This window comes from Vicugna pacos, chromosome 23 (genome assembly GCF_048564905.1).
Source record: "Vicugna pacos chromosome 23, VicPac4, whole genome shotgun sequence".
In the NCBI taxonomy this organism is placed as follows: Eukaryota; Metazoa; Chordata; class Mammalia; order Artiodactyla; family Camelidae; genus Vicugna; species Vicugna pacos.
The window spans coordinates 11,080,108-11,100,501 of record NC_133009.1 but is presented as its reverse complement, the minus strand read 5'-3'; the positions used below and the strand labels follow the sequence as shown (position 1 = coordinate 11,100,501).

At 52.7% G+C, this 20,394-nt stretch overlaps 1 protein-coding gene across 6 annotated transcripts in view; it reads left to right on the top strand.

Annotated features, from left to right (window-relative positions):
• LAMB3 (laminin subunit beta 3) overlaps positions 1-20,394 on the top strand; it is a 141,357-nt gene that overhangs the window by 97,765 nt on the left and 23,198 nt on the right. For 5 of the 6 annotated variants that reach the window (XM_072948481.1, XM_072948482.1, XM_072948483.1 and 2 more), the window contains 4 exons: positions 6,770-6,834; positions 7,832-7,986; positions 18,482-18,596; positions 19,129-19,202. In XM_072948481.1, coding sequence (XP_072804582.1) covers positions 6,798-6,834; positions 7,832-7,986; positions 18,482-18,596; positions 19,129-19,202 — 381 coding nt within the window. In that variant the 5' untranslated portion in view covers positions 6,770-6,797. Of the gene's footprint in view, positions 1-5,247; positions 5,401-6,769; positions 6,835-7,831; positions 7,987-18,481; positions 18,597-19,128; positions 19,203-20,394 lie in introns of those variants that run through there. The other variant, XM_006198723.4, reaches the window with a different exon arrangement.

The following is a 20,394-nucleotide window of genomic DNA, read 5'->3' as shown; positions in this document are numbered from 1 at the left end:
AATGAAACTGAGGCCCGGGGTTGTGGGGGGCTCTCCCAACTTTATGCTTTGACTGAGATGCAGAGCTGGAGCATTTCAGAGCCGTTCGAGCCCATGCAGAGACCCGGCGTGGCCACAGGCGCTGCAGGGAGGTAGTGATTAAAGGCCTTTGGGGGGCTGATTCCAGCTGAGAAGCCAGGCGTGCCCATACTCCCTCCCCTCAAACCACAAGATGCTCAGTCCTCCATCCTCAGCTCTCAAATGCCAATGTGAACATGAGGGAATCGGATTTGTCTCTCTAGTGGCCCTTTGAGGGATCCCGTTTGGAATTTTATAGGCCCGCGAGGCAGCCCTCTGATGGCCTGGGGAGCAGATCTCAGGATTCAAACGCCCCACATGGCTCACAGCCCTTCTGAACGCTCGCTCCTGACCTCACCTGTGGCCACACGTTGCCCCCTTCAAGTGTGTGTCTCTCTCCTCTCAGGCCACGTGGCCAGCTCCACATGACAAATCTATGGCCAAAGGTCATGGAAGTTGGACTTAGGTCCCGGGAGCCTAGTTCCCAGAGGGCAGTGGCTGGACAGTATGGGGAGGGGAGGTTGGGGGTGGACAGGGGTGTGGTCGTGAGCCGGCCAGTCTGCCGAGGAAGATGGGGAATTTGGGAGGGCAGTGAGGGTGGCAGAAATGCCAAGATATTCCTCTCTCTTCTCTGGGGAGCCATGAGCCAGCGTTTGACTCCACCGAGCTGTAGGCTGCACTAGGCTGTACTCCTCGGAAAGGAGGGGACGGGACATTTGGGGGTGCATCCTGGGGGATAGAACAGAAGAAGCTGAGGCCCCTGACGCAGGAGCCTGACCTCAGGGGAAGGGATCCCCTTCCTTGGGTGAAGGGGGTCGTGTCATGCTGTCATCATGCTCAGTCTCGTTTGCTTAATCTCACCCGCTCTCCTTGATGTTTGTCCTGTCACCTTCCCTGCCTTCCCACCCCTTATGGGGCGCCCAGGTCCTTGCCCAGAGCAGCTTCCTGTTGGAACGAGGGGAACCCTGCTGGTTGGTGTGTGCCGGAGCCTCTGTGATGGGGCATCCGAGGCCAGCATTTTCTCCATCTCCACAAAAGAGGTTGTATCCATGGAAAACAAGCTGGCAGGGACCAAATGGTGTCTGCTCTGGATGTTTCTTCAGCATCAGTGTCTCCCCAGGGGTTCCCGGTCAGATTAGTGCTCCAAGGGCACCACTTTCAGATGCCGGGTCTTGATTAGGTTTGGGAAACACGAAGTTCAGAGTCTAGTGGACTCTAGTCAAGGGTCACCAAGGGTGGGGTCAGGGAGTTCAGGCGCTCTTAGGCCCGAGGTCATGGTTAGAATGTGAGTGCTAAGCAAACTGGTCTATTGAAATGTGCCTCATTTTTCTCGTCTGCAACGAGATAACGGTGACAATGGTCTACCTGCACAGAGATGTAGTGAGCATTAAATGTGCTGTTACGTAGAAAGTGCTTGGAACAGTGCCCGGCACACAGTGAGCTCGCAGAAGGATAGCTGTGGTTAATTTAGGCTGACTGCCCGACTCTCCTAGACCTCAGGCCGAGGCTGCTGTGCATGGCTGTCAGTTGGACGGATGTTCAGGTGGGAAGGTGAAGATGTGGGGAGAGGTTCCCTTGGGAATAGAGTCACCCCATGATGGCAGCCCAGGCTCCCGTTCTGCGTTCTGCTGGCCCTTGCCAGAGGCTGCATTCCTGTCTGCGCTCAGGAACATAAGGAACCACCCTCTCTCTCTGGTTCCTGGAGGGGTGCACGGAAGAGTGACCGATTGTCTGGGCAGCTGAGCAGTTGTGCTGGATGGAGACACGCCAGCTTTAGTCACGTGGCAAATCCCCAGGGCCCTTCCTGGAGCCCACCCTGTTCCACAGACGAGGACTCAGCCATGACTCATTGGATTCAGGTGGTGCCTGAGACTTAGTCACCAGGTGCCCCTTCCTCCACCACCTGGGATTCAGCTTCCACAGCCTGCATCAGGCTGTCTTATCCTTCTCAACCTCTTCTCTCCTTCTCTCCTTCCCTGCTCCCTATCCCTTGATCTCTCATTGGTCAGATCTTGGCTGATCTCCTTGGCAACATGAACAGTTTGAGCCCAACAGAAGGATGATGGAGACAATGGCTCCCCAGGCCACCCGCACACCCTGTCAGAGACATTGTGAGGGACGACTGACAAGCAGGCAGAGAGGGAGACTGCCTGCACTGACATGGTGGCATTTCTGTAACCTGGGGGCAGGTGCTTCCAAAGAGATCTTCCCCACCCCGCCCTCTGCAGCTGACTGATGTATGAATTTCCACTATTAGTCATTCACCCTGGCAACCAAAAGCCCAGTCTGTCCCCTTTGAGAATGCAACTCTGCCTACAGGGCATGGGGAACTCTTTAAATTGTATCAGTGACTCCCACTTCAGTGTGAATCCATTCATTCCACAAATATTGAGCACCTACTATATGCCAGGCACTATTTCTAGGGACTCTGAAAACCACAGTAAACAAAATGGGCAAAAATCTCTGCCATCTTGGACATTACATTCTAGTAGGGGGCAGGCGAAATAAACACGATGACTAGGTGGACTGTATAGTTAGAAAGTGGTTAAGTATTGCAAAACAAAGCAGAACAACCCTTCCATGATGTGCAGTAGGTGGGGTTGGGAATGCTAGGGGGACAGGGATAGGGCAGGGAAGTTGGTTGTCGTTTTAAATACGGTGGTCAGAGTCAGCCTCCTTGGGAGGGCAGCATTTGAAAAAAGAGTTAAAAGAGGTAAGAGAGAGAACTTGCAGGCGTGGGGGAAGAGCGTTCCAGGCAGAGAGAGCAGCTGGGGCAAAAGCCCTAACTCAGAAGCAGCCTGGTAATTTGGAGGCACAGCAAGGAGGCATGAGGCTGGAGCGAGAGGCTAGAGCAGAGAGGAGTGTAGGGGTGGGGAAGGAATGGGTGTGTCCCATCTGGACAGGCGCAGGCAGGGAGGGTGGAAGTGGGTTCGAGTTGCCTTTGGAAGTGGGAGCTGACGGAATTGCCAGAGGGATCGATGTGGGTGCGAGAGGGACCGGGTCGCAGAGAACCACTTTCCTGAGCATCAGTTCTAACGAGCCAAGCTCTGAGGTCATGGAGGGTGGAGAACTCTGGAGCAGGACTGCGGGTGGCGGGAGAGGAAGGGGACCCAGAGGGGAGGCTGTGGTGTTGGAACATCGCCCCCACCTCACCTTCAGCCCCGGCTGGGTCCTACCTCAGCCTCTGCCTCTATTTTAGGCTTCTTTTCTCTGAACAAACTGGATTCTGAAGTTCAAAGTCTGTACCTGGGGCCCTGCAGTCCTGGGGGGACTAGATCCCCACTGGGGAGTGCTCGTGTCCCCGAGGAGTGAGGCTGGCTGGGCTGTCCTTGGGGTCTGCAGGAACAACGTTCTGGATTTGTCTGGGAACACATGGGTAGGATGGGGGGGTGCCTAGGGTCGGGGTGCCCAAAGAGAGCAATTGCTGTTTCCCTCTGTGTAGCCAAACCACTGCGGGACCTGCCCCAGCCTGTGAAGTCTGAGACACCTATTTACCTGGGCTCCTGGGCTCCTAAGGGGAGAGGAGGAGGGGGATTTAAAGGGCCCAGCCTGCCCCGCCTGTCTGAGGATCTGTGATTGCAATGCCTGCTCCTTCTGCTGAGTTAACTATTCATGAGTTCTTTGTCACATCCTCTTCATGGTGGTGGGCAGGGGATGGGCAGCTCCACCAGGGGCAAGCTTCCTGGAAAGCTTGCATTCAGGCAATTGCAGAGGTGGAGAGAAAGAGACTAGGCAGCTGGGCTCAAAGCCCCTGGCAGGTGTGACCTTTCTCTGTGGGGGACTGGAGGAGGGGGGACTGGAGGGGCGTCTCTCTGTGCTCCTTTTGCAGAGACAGGGCCCAGGAAGGCAAGCTGCTTGTCCTGACCCTGGCTTGTTGAGTTAAACCAGATTTCAGTGGAATGCTTACAGAGGTCCAGACACTAGCATTTATCAGAATGTCCATTATGCGTCTGAACAATTCATCGCCCATTTGCTAATTACAGTATTTTCCCCTGCCATCTGGGGCTACATTAGAACCTGTGGGTTGGAAACACCCAGTTTACCACTTAATCCACAAAATCTCACGTTTTCCCCTGAAGCATTCTGAGACCAGTTTCTTGGCCTTAACCTTCCAACTGTAGAGAACTCCCTGCTTAGGAGACACTCACAGGCTGGAATGGCTCGTTAAGAGTCTCCTTTAAATAGACACTTTGAGGCGACAATGTTCCCCACAATGCCAGGGTAGGCTCTCCAGGGCCACGATCTGGACTGGACGACCTTCCAGGTCTCTAAAAGCCCTCTGACCCTAACCTGGGGGGAAGCGGGTCCTCTGAGACAGCCTCTCGATCTGGGCCTGTGACTGCTATTTACAGGGGCTCTCAGCCTGCAGCCCAAGCCAGGAGCCTGCCCAGGGTCCCACAAAGGAAGCTGTGTCCTCAGGCCTGGCGGGGGGCCAGGAGGAGTCGTCCAGTTACGTCTCAGCCTCTCCTTCCTCTCCTTGTAGTCAGGTCTGCTTTCTGGCCCTCCAGGCCAGCATTCTTGCCCAGGGCGGGAGGGGCCGGGAGACCAGCCCTCCCTGAGCTGAGCTGTGACTCACAGGCAGTTACCTGCCCCAGGGATCCCTGCCAACCCTGTGAGGGAGCCGGAGGGGAGACATTTAGAGTTCATTCCTGTTGATTTGTCCTAAGCTTTCCTTGGGTGAGTTGGGCTCTGACCTCTTCCTGATGAAACAGAGCCTTTTAATTCCCCAAGAAGTGGGATTTTCCACTTTTTTGTTTCCCTTTGGGAGGGGTCTGGTGCTTTCCAGGGTCCTGGCTGTCTTCTCTCCTTCTGGCTCGGTGACAGGTCTGGGGCTTTTACATTCAATGTAAAAGCACTGATCCTTGTGTACTTTGCTTGGTCTTCTGCCCGGAGTGGTCCAGGACACAAGAGGAGGCTGACCTCTACACATCTTGGGAAAGTACCTGCACAGTGCCTGTCACAAATGTGGTGCCTCCCCCACCCCAGGAATCTTGGTCTCCAGCGATCATTAACCTTTGCCTGGTGCAGCTCCCCTCCTCTCTGCAAGGCACCCACAGGCAGGGCAGGCAGGGGGCACTGAGAGCTTGCTGTGCAGCCTCTGGGACCGACCCACCTGCCCAGTCCTGTCTGGGTTGGGGGTGGAGGTGCAGTGACGCTAGATGGGCGTGCCAGCTGCCAGATTCCTGAGACCCGCCCTGCAGTGGGCTACGCCCAGCCGGGGAGCCTCCAGAGGTGAGGCCGTTGTTTAAAAACGGGGAGCCAGGCGAGGAGACCCCCACATTCAAGGGGAGCTCTCAGAGAGGCGATTCAGAGAGAGGACCTCGGCAGGCAGCTCGGAGCAAGGTATGTGACCTGCCTTCACCTGCCCGGTGGGGGCCAGATTTGGAGCAAGGGTTGTGTATCTGGGTGTCGGGCCTGGTTGCACGGCCTGGTTCATTCCTCTTCCTGGGAGCTCAGCTGAGCTCACGCAGTTCCAAAGGCTAGGTTAAGTGTCTGCCACTGTTTGGATTGCCTTTTCACATCTGATAAGCATCTCGGTGACTTAGAAGAAAGCAGGTTCAGAGCTGGGCTGTGCACAGAAAGGAGAAGGTGGGCTGGGGTGCTAGAGCTCTTCCAAAGGCTGCTCAGAATGCCTGTCTGGGCCGGGAAAGGAGACAGCTCCGGGTGGGAGAGCAGAGAGAGCACTGGAGGAAACCAGAAGATGGGGCTCCCTCCTCGGCCACAATTAGCTGTGAGATGTCAGGCCTCCTGTCTCCTCCCTTGGCCCCTGACCCCTCGGGGAGGGGATTGGAAGGAATGACTTTGAAGCATTAGGATGTATGATTTAAAGATGCCAGGAGTGCCCCAGTTCTCCCTCTGCCCCTGCCTCTCCAACCGCCATCCCTCCATCCCAACCTGAGGAGTTTGTGGCTGTCATTGGAGCAGAGCGAGCATCTGATCCAAGGCAGAGGTGGGCGCTGGCTAAGCAGGGGTGGGGGGGCATGCCTCAGCAGGGCAGCTGGCATGCCTCTAGGACCCTTCAAGTATTCACCCCTGGCCTCCTTCAGAATCGCTGCTCTGTGGCCTCCCAGCCCCCACTTCTCCTGTACAGCCTCAGCCCTTAATTGGAGACATTTTGGGTTGCTTCCAGTTGAGATGAAATCCTCTCACTTTTTAAAAACTGTTAGGCCTGCCTCTCTCCCCATCACATTCCACTACCTGCTCAGCCCAGAGCTGTGGCCACCATAGCCCCACCCTCGGGGTGGTCTTGGGTGGCCAAAGGCTCATGTCCGTCTTTGACCCATTCACCTTTGGGCCTGTGGGCTGGGCCATGTTCTGAGAAAGGCAAGTCTTCTTTCTTGGGCCTCCGACCTCTCTACAGCTCCTCTCCTGCAAAGGGCCCAGCCCTTTCCTGCTCCCCACACCGTTGTCCTTATGATCGTGTGGGGCAGGGCAGGGTCACTCCTCCTCCCCACCATCGCAGAGGGGGAAGCTGGAGTCTGGGAGGGGCGGCATTATCCCAGGACACCCTGGGAGTCACATGCCAGCTGGGTCAGGGGGCCAGGACTCCAGCATTTTCCAAGCTTTTGGCCACAGAAGTGCTGTTCAGAAGTGTCCTAGGTCAAGACCCTAGGTAAAGACTTCTTGAGAAAACACAAGCCCACAGACAGAAGGGGCTCCTGCGCCCCAGGGGTTTGCATCCTTTCAGCCAGACGGCTTTGCTCTGCCCCAGGTGAGGTCCTCAGTGGGGATCACCCCGTATGCTGAAGATGAGGCCACTCCTTCTCCTGTATTTTGGTGAGTATCCCTTCCCATCTTTCTGGGCCCTATCATACATCAGGGAGGGGCGAGCCCTGGGTGAGGAGGCAGCCTACCAAAGTGTGAGCTTCACCTGTTACCCCGGGGCCCTGGGGTTTGGAACACTCGTCTACCGGGATGCCCATGAGGTCTGTTCCGGGGGCCTTTGAAGAAGATGGTCTTGAGAGGCTCCCACATGTCTTCTTCCTCCTCCCTGAGGGTGGTGTGTGGCTCCCCCGGTGCCCTGCACAGTTGGTTTTCCACCCTCTCACCCTCAAGCTGGTCCCAGAGCCATCGTGGCTTGAGTTCTCGTTTCCTGGTGGCTTGCAGCTGGGCACTCACAAAGTGTGGCGGGGTCACTTTTACAGATGAAAAAGCAGACAGAACGCAGGTGTCTCCCAGAGTCCCTCAAATGGCCAGCAGCCAGTGCTCCTCTGCACAGACGCCACGCTGCTGGCGAGGAGAGTTGTGGGCCTTATCCTGGTGGCCGAGCATGTGTCAGCAGCTGATTCTAAAGCCACATATGGATGCCACATTCCCAGGATCATCCGGGGTTTTTACTTGCCAGAGTTTCTCCTCCTTTCTTTCTCTTCTTTCTTTATTTTATTTTTTTAATTTTCGTTTTTTGGGGAGAGGCAATTAGATTTATTGATTTATTTATGCATGCATGCATGCATGTATGTGTTTATTTAAAGGAGATACTGGGGGTTGAACCCAGAACCTCGTGCATGCAGAAAAGCACCCTACCGCTGAGCTATACCCTCCCTGCTCCTCCTTTCCTTTTAAGTTGTGGGTTACAGACTATGAAATCAGTTTTTTGACCAGACACATCAGGATTGCAATCACTACCACCACCAGCAGGTGGGATCATGGAGAGGGTGATGAAGAGGGTCTAGTCTTGCTGGTCGATCGATGTCTGCCTCCCCGAGGGACACGGGGGTGGCCGGCTAGACCCCCCTTTCTCTAGGCTGCACCCCAGCACCTCCTGTGGTTTCAGTCTTGCCCAGCCTCCTGTGTGCCCAGCAAGCCTGCTCCCGTGGGGCCTGCTATCCACCTGTTGGGGACCTGCTCGTTGGGAGGACCCGGTTTCTCCGAGCTTCATCCACCTGCGGACTGACCAGGCCTGAGACCTACTGCACCCAGTATGGAGAGGTGGGTTCTACTTCCAAGGCCTCCAGGGGCTGGAGGAAGGTGAGGTGGGGTGGGGTGGGTGAGGCCGTCATTTGTTCACTGAATACTTAGCGTGCTCTCGGTTTGGGCCCAGCCCCAAGCACTGTGGGAGTGCCAGAAAAGCATAAGGCCAGGTCTCTGCCTCTTAGGAACTTGCACCTTTCTTGGGCAACAGAAAATGGACTCAGAATCAGCCCGGTAGCTCTTTTTTCTCTTGATAAACCTGGAGTCTTTTCTCAACCCTTGGGTCTGGGCAAGACAATTTTCCAAGTCTTGGGAATTAGCCAACAGGTAAATATTGATCTTCTAGGTGTGTGTCATTCAAGATGCCATCTCTGGTGGACAGCGTTGAGGCTAGTGGAGCCCGGGTGCTGGGAGGTGTGCTCGGGGCTGCATGTGCTGTCGGGGGAGCTGAGCTGTGTGCGGCCGCTCTCTTGCCGCTGTCCCTTGGGCCAGTGTTTACAGGTGTGGCTAGAGCTGGTAAAAGACTGTATGATTGTAGGCTGGAGTTTACCCTCCCGTGTTGTGCAACTGTCACGTACGAAGAGGTGTCCTCCTTACCTCTCGGCCTCTGCATGTTTGGTCCCCGTGTCTCACCATCCCAGATGAAGTGGGGAACATTCAAACTGCTTTTAAGGACACAGATCAGTGAGATAAATGAGGAAGTGATCGAAGTGCGCAAGAAGGTTCAGCGGCTCAGCTGTGATAGGCAGATGATCCCAGCAAACCCAGGAACCGGAGCACTGTGACCTGCATCAACTCTCATCGCCTCTTTGGGCAACCGATTTTTTTCAGAAAGCTGTTGCGACTTTTCCTCTCCATTGCCTCTGGACCTTCCCGGTAGGAACTTTGGCCTTCTTTTCTTTTCCTTTCAGCAAGGTTGGTGTCTTTCCTTGCTCCCCGTGTTTGTCAAGGTGGATATCAGTCAGCGTTTTCTGGTTTCCCAGTTGCCTGTCTCATTTGGCTGTTTTTTCTGCCCTCAAAACATAGGTTTGCATAAAGGACAGAGTGAGGGAGTGGTTTCCCCCAAGTCTGCCTCTTTGAGGGGAAAAAAAGAGACACAGAGAGAAAGGGAGTGAGAGAGATTGATTGCCATGAAGGAGACGTGGGTTATCTGTGGTTTCCTCTTTCCAGGATGTCCTGGTCCTCGGGACCGTGGAGGTGGTGTCTGTCCTGCCTCTGGCCTCACTGCCCTTCCAGTCCCCAGTGTTCACTTGGCTACTTTTAATCACAGATGGTACTGGGTAGTGGATTTTGGAGGATCTGAGCAGAGGTGGCTGTGGTCTCTGCATCTCACCCACTTGGATGTGGGAAAGCCCATTTGACAGTGTTGGGTAATCTGGCCAGCAGCAGGCGCGTCCTTCCCGTGGGCCCAGATTTCTCCACAAACATCGGGGCTTGGCAGTATTGAGCTTCCTAGGCAGCAGAATGATTTGAACTGCCCTCTTCCCACATGCCCTCAAATCTTGCGCCCTTGAGCCATGTCCCCAGATTTCAGGGAGTCCTCTGTTAGTTTCCCTCCTTGGGCTGACCCACCTTCTACGAGGGAAGCAAGAAGAGATCAGAGGCCCCTGTGCTGGCACGTCTCTCGGCCGCAGCCCTGTCTGGACAGCCTCTCTCCCTCTAGACCTGGGGCTTTGGCTTTACCCTGGCCTGCCCTCTGCCTCTCTCAGATGCCCCAGGGAGCCAGCTGCCTTCCCTGCTCCTAAGCAGCCCCTCAAGAGCAAAACAGGGTGCTTGCAAAAGAGACTTTTGCAACCTCAGAGATGGATAAATCTCAGTTATTCTGCTGCTGTGAAAGTTGAGAAGCCTTTTTTTCCTTCTATAAGCGGGGATCAATCCATGTAACCTCTTGGAAGAGTAGAGGATAGGGCATCTCGAGTGCAGTGTGCAGCCCGAGGTCTGCCACTAACTTGTGGTGCCATCTTGGGCAAGATCCTGCCCCCCACCCCCGTCTCACGGCCCCCTTCTGTGAGCAAGTGATGAGTGGCCATTAGGACTGCTCCTTGCTCCAACTCTCTTGGGGAAGCAGCTGACTGCTGAGCACCAGCTTCTCTCCCCCTCCCCGCCCCCTCTCCGTCTTGTCTGGTTTCTCTTTCCTGCCTCCTTACCTGCCTGACCTCCTAGAGGCCACTGGTCACAAGCAAGGGAGACACACACTAAAGGCACAGATGCCCACTCTGTCTAGGTGTGCCCTGAGCCCTCACTGGGCACACTGGTGGCTGTGTGATGAAGATTAGGAATCCAGAGTTAGCTCCGCTGAATTTTAATTTCAGTGTTTAAGTTTGTCTTATTACTAACTGCTATCATAGTGACTAGCATTTACTAAGCACCCGTTATGCGTCCCAGGCATTGTGCTAAGAGTTTTCTACAAATCAGCTCAATTACCTTTCACAGCACTCCGTGAGGTGAGCTATTGGGAAGTTTGGGTGTGCACTGGGATCCCCAAACGTCTGATGGAAACACACAGGGACCGAGTTGTCTGAATAGTTAAAGATGGGGGTGTGGTGGCCAGCCCCGGCTGGAAGCAAGGGTGACAGGATGCAGGTCTGACTTCCAGGTGCCTGCCCCTCTCCCCCACCCCCGCCCCACCCCCGTGTATGCACCTTTCTTAAGCCAAAGCCTCTGGTTAGTGCCTCTGTTTGATTTCCACCGGGGGTCACCTGGTGAGTCCCGAGCCCAGTAAAAATCACCCAGCACCTGCTGCCTGCCTGACTGCCTGCCGACGTGACACGAATGCCAGTGCAGTGCGGATTTATGACTCTCGGACATTTCAACATTGCCCGCTCCCCACTACCGACCCGGGGGAAACTTAGGAGCAGTGGGGACTCCTTCCAGTTCCAAAATTGTCCCTCTCAGCTCTGGATCTCAGAGTGTGGCTCCTTTTTTGTGGGTCAACCTTAGCTCATTGGCATGTCATCTCCTCTGCCTGATTTTGTCTCACTGGCTAAATCCTATTGGCCCTGGGGGCTGGTTTCTGTGGGTTTGGGGTCCATATTGCAGCCCTGACAATGGGCAGAGGACTCGGCCAGCTTTGCCTTGTGCCCCTGCCCCTCTCTCCCCTGCCTGACTTCACCCTTCTGGGCCTGCCTGCCCTGACTGTGGGTGAACTGCCTGGGCTTGAGCCCAGCTGGCCTTTACCAAAACGGCCTGAGGCTTCGGTCCCACCCTGCCCCATGGCTCTCTCTTCTAGCTGCTCGGTAACCTCTGGGTTAACCCACTGTACCGTTTCTCCCTAAAGCTCAAGGCTGGATGAAAATGTCTGTGCTGTCTCCTGCCCTTATTCTGTCCTGCGCTTTCCCCGAGCCTCATTTCCTCATTTGAAAATGTTAGTACTGACAGCATGCACTTTAGTGTTTTGTTGTGAGGACCGGATAAAGGAATGAGCCAAGTGACCACTGGCCTGGTGTCTGGAAGATGCGGAAGTTTCCATCCCCTCCCCCACCTGCCTCCCTAGGGAACTGTGTCTGCCTGCAGAGGCCACCCCATCTGTGACTCTCAGTCCTGAATGCTCCTTCCCTCATCAGGACACCCACACTCACATGCTTGTTGAAATCAGCCCGCCCTCGGGCCAGTCCACTCTCTGCCTCCAAGGTGACCCTGCCTGTTTGGTTAACAGTGGGCTGCTGGGGAAGCTGGAAGTGGTCGTGGTTAGTGGAGTCGCCCAACTGGGGTTGAAGACTCTGTAGCTTTGGTCCTGGGGACAACACTTAGAATAGGAACGTGACCTTACGAAGGCCACGGCTACCCTCTAGACCGCTGGGTCCCCATCTATGGAATGAAGGAGTTGGGTTAGTCAACCTTTGCTCAGATCTAACATCTCCGCCAGCTTCTCCGAGGTGGCCGGGCTGTGTGTGACCCTGAGGGTCTGCTGTGGTCTCTGCCAGGCGAGCACTGGTGGGGGCTGAGCCGTGCCCTTTCATCATCTCTGGGCTGGTGCACACTCCTAGGGAACCAGTGGGTTTTGCCTGGAAGCTTTCCAGTCCTCACTTCTGCTTCTGACAATGTCTCCTCCAATGCTGTGTCTATTCCCCTAAATGCTTTATTTATCCCCCGCTCCCTCCCTTTCTGGGGGAAGACTTAATTACCCTGTTGCCTTAATAACAGTCTTACACAGTGCATCCCTCAGGTTAATTAGCCGTGGAAACCGAACAGCTGTCATTTTTATCTCTTGGAAACAAGCTGAGGAGCAGTAGCCAGTTGATGTCCCCTCCTCCCCACCACACACACATGCGCGCACACACACACACATGCACATAAGCGCACTCACGCCCACAACACACACCCCAACCACCACTGCCTTTCCGTGTTTGACAGTCGTCTGGTTTCCTGACCTCTGGCATGGCTCATGTGTAGGCAGAGCATGTGTTCCTGTACATCCTGAGGTCCTTGTCCTCTGCTCACAGAGGACTTTGGGCCCATCTCAGACCAAAATATCTGCTTTCTGTTTCCCAGAAGCTCTTAGCAGGCAGGCCTGAAACTTTCAAAGCTCCTACTGTTGAGGATTCATTCTTTTAGATGAAGCATCACTGAGTTCTTTGTTTCAAACGCAAATGTCCTTGGGCAAGGCATCCTACCAATCTGTCATCATCTGTATTTCAGCAAGGATTTGCTGATCAGAAAATTGGCTGTGGCTTTTTCAAAGGATCCCAAGAGAATAAGATCCAGGAGGAGGAAGTTTTGAGGGGATGGGAGACAATGAGAAGGGCCACTGTGGGGCAGGGTCGCTGTCTGAGAGAAGCAAAACTTGGGTTGGTGGAATGTGACATTCTCGGGTCCTGGTTGTTATGGGCTGGGGAGCAGCTTGTGGGGCTGAAAAAAGAGAAGGGAGAGGAAAGGTGAGATGGAAAGGCTTGGACACAAACCTGGGTGGCCTCCCAGCTTTGCTGGCCTGGCTCCTCCCCCCATCGCTCCTTGGGTCAGGTCCCTGAAAGTCTCTGGACTATGCCTTGCAGACCTACCTTGCTTCTGTGCCCTCGGGGCTGTAGGAACCCTGGTTGCTGGTAAAGCCTTCACACGTGCAGGTGTGCAAACCAACTCCCTGCACGCAGGTCTAGAGGGACACCTCTGTTTCTGGAGCGCTTTGGGCTCGGGGTGAGGCTGCCTTTACCAGGGAAGGAGAGGGGGGCATCCTGCAAACCAACTCACTCTAGTCCCTGAAGTTTCCCAGGGTTGCCAACCGACCGCCATGCCCCTTGAATCAGAGCAGGCTGAGAAGGTTTGGAGGCGGAGAGCCTGGGAGAGAAATCCCCGTTTCTTCTCTTCCTAGCCCTGTGGATTTGGACACATTTCTTAGCCTCTCTAAGACTTGCTTTCCTAATCTGTCAAATGAAGTTACCCACCATTTAATACAACCTGCCCACCTTGAGGACTTTGGAAGGATAAAATGAGACAACGTATGTACTGTCCCCAGGACAGAGCCTGGTGCAGTGTAATTTCCGGGTGTGTGGTACACATCACTCTTGTCATCAGCTTCAGAACTGAACTTTCTGAACTTCCTTTGGATGGAGATAAGGGCTGTGTTGAGTGAAGGCTTTGCTCGAGATGTTACCTCATGACGGGAAGGTGAAGCTGAAAGTGCCTCGTCACACTGGGGCTCTGCTCCCCCCTGACACCACAACAGGCCCCGACTTTTGACCTTTGCTGGCCATATCCACTGACATGGAAACTGTGCAGCTGAGGACCCCAGGGGCTCTAGTGGAGGCCTTGCTGACCAAGGTCTTGAGGGTCCCTCTTCCCCTGCCCGCTTTGCTAGGACGAGTGTTTCTCCAGTACGGCATCTGGCCAATGTCTTATTTTTCTCTTGCACCCATTGCTTTCTTGTTTGGAGTGTCTTTAACTTCGGAGCAGACAAGCTGGAGTAGGGGAAAATTCTAATAGCATGTTAGAGCAAGAAGGAACTTCATTATCTCATCCCACCCCTGCATCTTACCAATGAGGAAGCCGAAGTGAATGTCTTTTCTTGCAGGCAGCTGGATTTTTTTTGTTTTTTGTTTTTCGTTTTTTTCATCTTGGCCTCCTTTCTTTTGGCTCTGGCTGGCTGCCGTGACCCTGCTCCTTAGATAGTCACAGGCAGTCTCTGGCTTGCCCATGGGAGGGAGCTGGGCCATGGATAACCAGAGCCTGTTTTCCTATTTCCTCCAGCATTAGCTCTGTGTTCTGCAAAGACACAGAGCTTTGGATTGCATTGTCTTCCTTTTCCCAACCTTCTCCGTCGTGATTCAAGCTCCTGCTGGCTCTTGCTCTCTCCTTTGCCCTCCCTTCATTCTCTGGCAGGGTTTGTTTTCCGGCCAGACTGCTGAGCTTCTAGAAAGCTCCAGGAGAAGGGAAGAGGCCCAGCCGGAGAGCAAGCAGGAGCCCAGCTGGCGGGAAGCCTGACGGGCTGAACTGATAATAATGCTGCGTCTCTGCGGTAGAACAGCCAGGGGAATGCTGGCCAAATGACCGCAGGTTGGGAGGCAGCTGCAGCTGTGAGCTTCCATCTCTGGGAGAGACAGAGGCACGTAACACACACGAGGGGAGGGGAGGAGTCTCACGCTGAGAATCTCACGCACACACACAGTACATATAGACATACAAGAATCATACAGAAGGGGAAACTGAGGCCCAGAGAGAGAGGGATGAAATTAGCAGCTTGTCTTCACATGGGCTTCTGCCAAAAGCTGCTCTACTTTGGGCTCCCATCTCTCTAGCTAATTGACAAGCAGAGCTACTTAAAATACCTGTCCGGAGCCTGTTGGCTTAGCCTGTCTCTAAGGATTGAGCTTAATCCCTTCTTTAGCCGTGTTACTGTGATTAGCGGCACGTAGATGCTAAGCCGTGAGGCCATCTGATCCCTCATTCAGCGTCTGCACGCTGGGAGGAAGGTGCAGAAGGCATGGTGTACCCCAGGCAGACGATGGAGACAGGGAGGAGGCAGGGTGACGAGTCCATGCTGAGAACCCTGGACATTTTCAGTTTGTTTTAATTTTATGGTAGTGACTGAGTATAAAAGTTAATTTATATCCCAGGTATCAAAGTTTAAAATGATTAAAAAATAGCAAAGAAAAAAGTCACCTGCACTCCCATTTCGCAGAGGTATTGGGTTAAACTGGATGCATTTGCCATTTTTTTAGGTCAGAATGGCTGAATGTCAGCAGTGCCATGTGGTTCAACCTAAGATATTAGTGTATTTCCTTCCTTTCTATTTCTTTAAGAATGTATATTTGAGATCATGATGTATAAACAAGCTTATGCCCAACTTTTTTTTCATAAAACATTATAGGGTAAGCATTTTCCCCATGCAATTAAAATCTTCCTCTAAACAATCTTTTTAATCATTGCATAATATTCCATCATTTGGGACTATCAAGGGAGTTCCCACAGTTCCGTGTTAAGCTAGCTCCTGTGTCCCATGGCCCAAAGGGTTAAAAAAAAAAAAGAGCCTTGTTTCTGGCAGTCTCTTGGCCAGGAAACAGGCTGGGATCAGTTCCCAATGGAGCTCCAGGGAGCTCTGGTAACAGGCTGCCGGAAGGCAGCTGGCCCTCGTCTCCCCGTGGGACATGCGCTGAGCACAGACAGAGGGTTGGAAGTGGAAAAGTTTGCCCCTGAGAGTCTGGGCAGAGTGGGCAGAAGGGCATGCTTGCTGCCAGGGACCAAAATAGGATTCTGGAGGAGACTCAGATTCCAGCAAGAGGCTTTTTCTGCCCAGAAAGGATTATTTTAAGTACTCAGGTATTTATTTCAGCCTCTGACACATCTGCAGTCTCCATGTTAACTCAGCCGGGTTAGCCTGATAAGCCGGCTTTCTTCCCAAAGTGCTTTCTCTGCCTGAGGCTCCCCCACGGGCGGCCTCCAGGGGCAGACCAAGCCCTTTGAGTGAGACACAGATTGTCTCCCTTAACCACGCTTCCCGTGATGTCTGTGCACCCAGGTGGTTTCCTAGTGGAAATGGGACAATGACAGAGAGGGAGGGAGGGAGGAAGAGAAGAGGATGGGAGTGGGGAGAAGAAGGGGAGAAGGAGGTGAGGAGGGACCCTCTCTGATGCTGATGCTGTCACTGGCTGTCAGTCAACAGGAAAGTCACATAGCCTCTTGCAGCCTCAGCTTTCTCACATGTGAAATGGGAATACTACTCCTTCCCCCTAGGGGGTTGTGACGCTTCAGTGGGCTTTGCATTGAAACTCCTGATACAGTACCTGGCACGTGGTTGGCATTCCCATCACTGACTATTGATGTCTGTCCCCTCGTCACTCCCCCACGCCTCCTTTTAAACTCCCTGTGTGCAAGGAGGGTGAGTCTCGTAATCATGTCAATGAAAATGCTCGCACTTTCTGAGCTTTTACCAGTCATTCACTAAGTATTTATAGAGGACCTGCTATGTGCCAGGCACTTTTCTGAGCACTGGGAATACAGCGTGAAGTGAGTTCTGCCCTCGTGGGGTCTGCATTCTAACTGGGGTTGGGGGAGGCAGATGGTAAACAAATACTGTAAGCCAATACACAGACAATAACTGAAAATGTGTCAAGTAGAGATGTTACTATGGAGAGAAGTGGAGCAGGGCAGGGGTGGAGGAGGGGTGAGGGGGGCGGTGCGGCAGGGAACTCTATCTTATACAAGCCCTTATGAGAATATTAAACATCCCCCCAATTACTGTGTAATAAAGCGCTTTGGGACATGATGAGGACCTGTCTGAGCACCAGGAAGGGTGACGATTCTCTTATTTTGCAGGTTGGAGGTGAGAGCTGGCAAGTAGGGTGGGAAGTAGAGGCTGGGAGAGCCAGGACTCCTGCCCCCTCCGGCCTTCTCCACTGCTCCTGGCTGTGTCAGCGGTGCGGAGGGAAGATGGCGGTTGGGGGACGAGTTTCTGTAATTCAAAGCGCAGACTGGGTGTGTGAACTCACTCCCTTAGGGACTGCGCTCTCAGGTTGATCAGTTCAGTCTTAGATGGTCTGAGATGTCGACCTCCTTAGCTTTTCGCCTCCCCTGGACGAGGTGGAGGCTCAGGGGCTGGAAGGCCTCAGAGGAGGCTGCCTGAGTTTCCCCCTGGTACTGGTGTGTGGAGGCTTCAGGGAAGCAGAGGCCTGGGGTGTGTGGAGGAACCATTGTCACTACTCAGAAGGACCTGCCGGCCAGGGAGGTTCTCATCTAAGCTTTTCTTTTATGTGTGGGTAAATTTGGAGCCCTCTGAACAGTGTTCTTTATGCTGGGCACAAGATTTGGAACCATGGTTACTCAGACAAAACATTTTATGTGTGTTGCATGAGGAACCTGGGTCACAGTGTGTCTGTGGGTGTGTGTGTGGGTGCACGCACCCACATGTGGACAAGCTAGAAGAACAAGGGCCATGTTCTCTGGCTGCGTTCTCTTCCTTGGTGATGCTGTGAGGCCCATGAGGTTCAGCTGGGTCTCCTGTCTCACTCCAGGGTGTGGGCAGGGAAGGTGATGTTTTGGGGGACCGCCCCATTGAGGCTGCTTCCTTCTTCATTGCCCACCTTGACCCTGATCTTCATGGGGAAAAGCCCTCTGCCCTCAGCCCCAGGGCTGCAGGTGTCCTCTGCCCTCTGCCTCCCTGGCCTTGGGACCATCTACCTGCAGAGCTCCACCTGCCTGGAGACCTTGGGCTTCTCTCCTGTGCTAGGGGATGCAAAACCCGGGAAAGAGCTTCAAGTCCCAGATAGCAGCGCTGGAAGGCCTTGGAGATCATCGAATGTTGCTAGAATGTTGGCTTCCTGACAGCAGGGTTTTTGTTTTGTTCATTACTATAATTCCAGAGCCCAGAGCAGGGTCTATCTAGCACATAGTACACCCTCAATAAATACTTCTTGAGTGATTAAATGACTCTACTTCAACCTCCATTCAATTTACAGAGGAGAAAGCTGAGCCTTGAAAGTGGGGTCCAGAGCTAGGACTGAAACCCCCAGTTCCCTTGTCCTTTTTCCCTGTCTCTTCTCCCTGATCCTGAGAAACTCAATTGTCCCCATGCTGCCAGGATAGAGTAAGAGGAGATATAAAACTTTCCAGCCTGCACGCAGCACAGAGTAGATGCTAAATTAATGTGAATTCCTCTTTCTTTCTTTCTTTCTTTCTTTCTTTCTTTCTTTCTTTCTTTCTTTCTTTCTTTCTTTCTTTCTTTCTTTCTTTCTTCCTTTCTTTCTTTCTTCTTATTTTTTTGCTCTTAGCAACTCTTCTTGAGTTTCTCTTTGAGACAATGACATGTATGAAAATTAACTTTTTTCTACCACCTCATACCTCTTTCCCAGTCACAACATCTATTGACTCTTTATTTAGCTATGGGTTAGGAGGGACACAAAAGACTTAGATGAAAATGTAACCAATAGCCTTGCTTTAAGAGATTGATCCTCCAAGTGTATTAATGAAATCACTGGATCGCTAAGGATAGGACTTCCATGCAGGAAGTGTTCTGGGCTCTCAGGATGCAAGGGGAGAATTCTCTCTGGCCCCACCTCTGAGTCTTTGGCATCTCCCTGTCCCACAGTGGCAGATGAAATGCTGCAAATGTGACTCCAGGTTGCCTCACAATTACAACAGTCACCGAGTTGAGAACGTGGTTTCATCCTCAGGCCCCACGCGCTGGTGGCAGTCACAGAACGGTAAGGACCTGCCGCCACCAACGGGAGCCCAAATGTGTGGACGGTCCCACAGGATGGGGGTGGCCGAAGGGTGCCTGGGAACGTGTTGGGTTTCCCAGGCATTTCTTACAATGGCGGGACATGGGTGTTTGACAAGCAGAACCTTCTGTCTTTGTATTTGAGGTCTTTGAGATGTAGGTAGAAGAATTTATTGGAGGTTATTGAAAGGACATGAAGAGAGAGAAATGCCTTAATTTCACTCTGCTCAGTCACTGTGGGCTTGCTGAAGGGAGTGAGCTTTGGAAACAGATTTGTATGAACAGAGATGTCGAAACTCTTAAAGGTGTTAGGGATATCAAGCGATGGTGGAAAAGAAATTTGGCCAAGAAGAGAGAGGATCTTGAATAGGTAATGTAAGTAGAAACATCCTTGTACCACTCCTCCTGAGAGGGAAATCCAAGAGCGAAATTCAGAGAGTTTCTGACCTCCCAGAGCCTTCCACCTAGGGAAGGTGGGAACTCTGCTCTAAAGTTTCTATGTGTTGTTTTTCCAGATGTGAACCCTGTCTCTCTGCAGCTGGACCTGGACAGAAAATTGCAGCTTCAAGACATCACGATGGATTTTAAGGTGTGCTTCCTGGGCATGGCAGGGGATAGGAGGGGACTCTGGGCCATGTGGGCTCGGACTCTTGGGGAGCACAGAGTCCTTGTCTCCTCAGGCTGGGGGAGCTGGCACCACATGCTGGGTGGGCCTCCCTTCCCCACGCTGGGACCACACTCACCCTGAGCCTGTATCTGGGTGGCAGCAAAGGTCCCACTCCTGGGAGAGCAGTTGAACCTCCAGGCTCCTTGTCCCGGCTGTGTATGGTTATGTATCCTCTACCTTTCTGCACCCCCACCCTTCGTCCATCTAATTAACTCAGCTCTACTAAGCCTGGCCACTTGCTATACAATTGTGTGTTCTTGGCAGACTCTGTTTTAATAACTTAGCTGACAAGACTGAGTTTAACTAATAGCCAAGAACTGGCCCATCCTCGTGTTACGATGTGTGTTTGGAGTGATCTGCTCACTCAGCGCAATTACTTCTCAGGTTCTGCTTTTAGGCCAGCCTTCTGAGATCCTTCTTTTGGAGGGAACATTTTCATTCATTGTGACAGGTCTTTTTTTTTTTTTCCTGTTTAGAGATTTTATTTTTTTCTTGCTATAGAAATAGTTAAATATTTAAGGATCAAGTATGATCAATGAGATTAGATGGTGGGGAAAGGGGATCTCATGTTCAGGAGTTAAAATGAGCTGTGAATTAAAGCAACAGGACCTACTTTTTCCTATGTGGCTGAGGAAGTTGCTCTAAGACCTTTACCCCAAGAACAGGTAAACAGTATTTTGAGAGATGCTAGTGTCATCTGAGTAGATGCCCAGTCTCTAAAGGTGACAGCTTTGAAGGGCAGCATTCATGTGGATGAATACTGTTAGTCTCATTGCTTCTTTTCATCACTCATCCATTTGTTGATTTGTCCATTCTTACTATATACATATTGAACACTGGTTATATGCTAGGTTTGGTGCCAGACCTTAGGGATAAAAAGATGAATAAAACTAAATCACTGGCATCAGGGGAGGGTATAGCTCAGTGATAGAGTGCGTGCTTAGCATGCATGAGGTCCTGGGTTCAATTCCCAGTACTTCCACTAAATAAATACATAAATAAATAAATCTAATCACCCCCCCCAGTAATCATGATCCTCAAGTTGCTTTGGTCTATGTGGGTAAGACAAAGAGCCAGAGCAAGAGAGTGTGACGTGTACCCTGCTGTTGCTGGG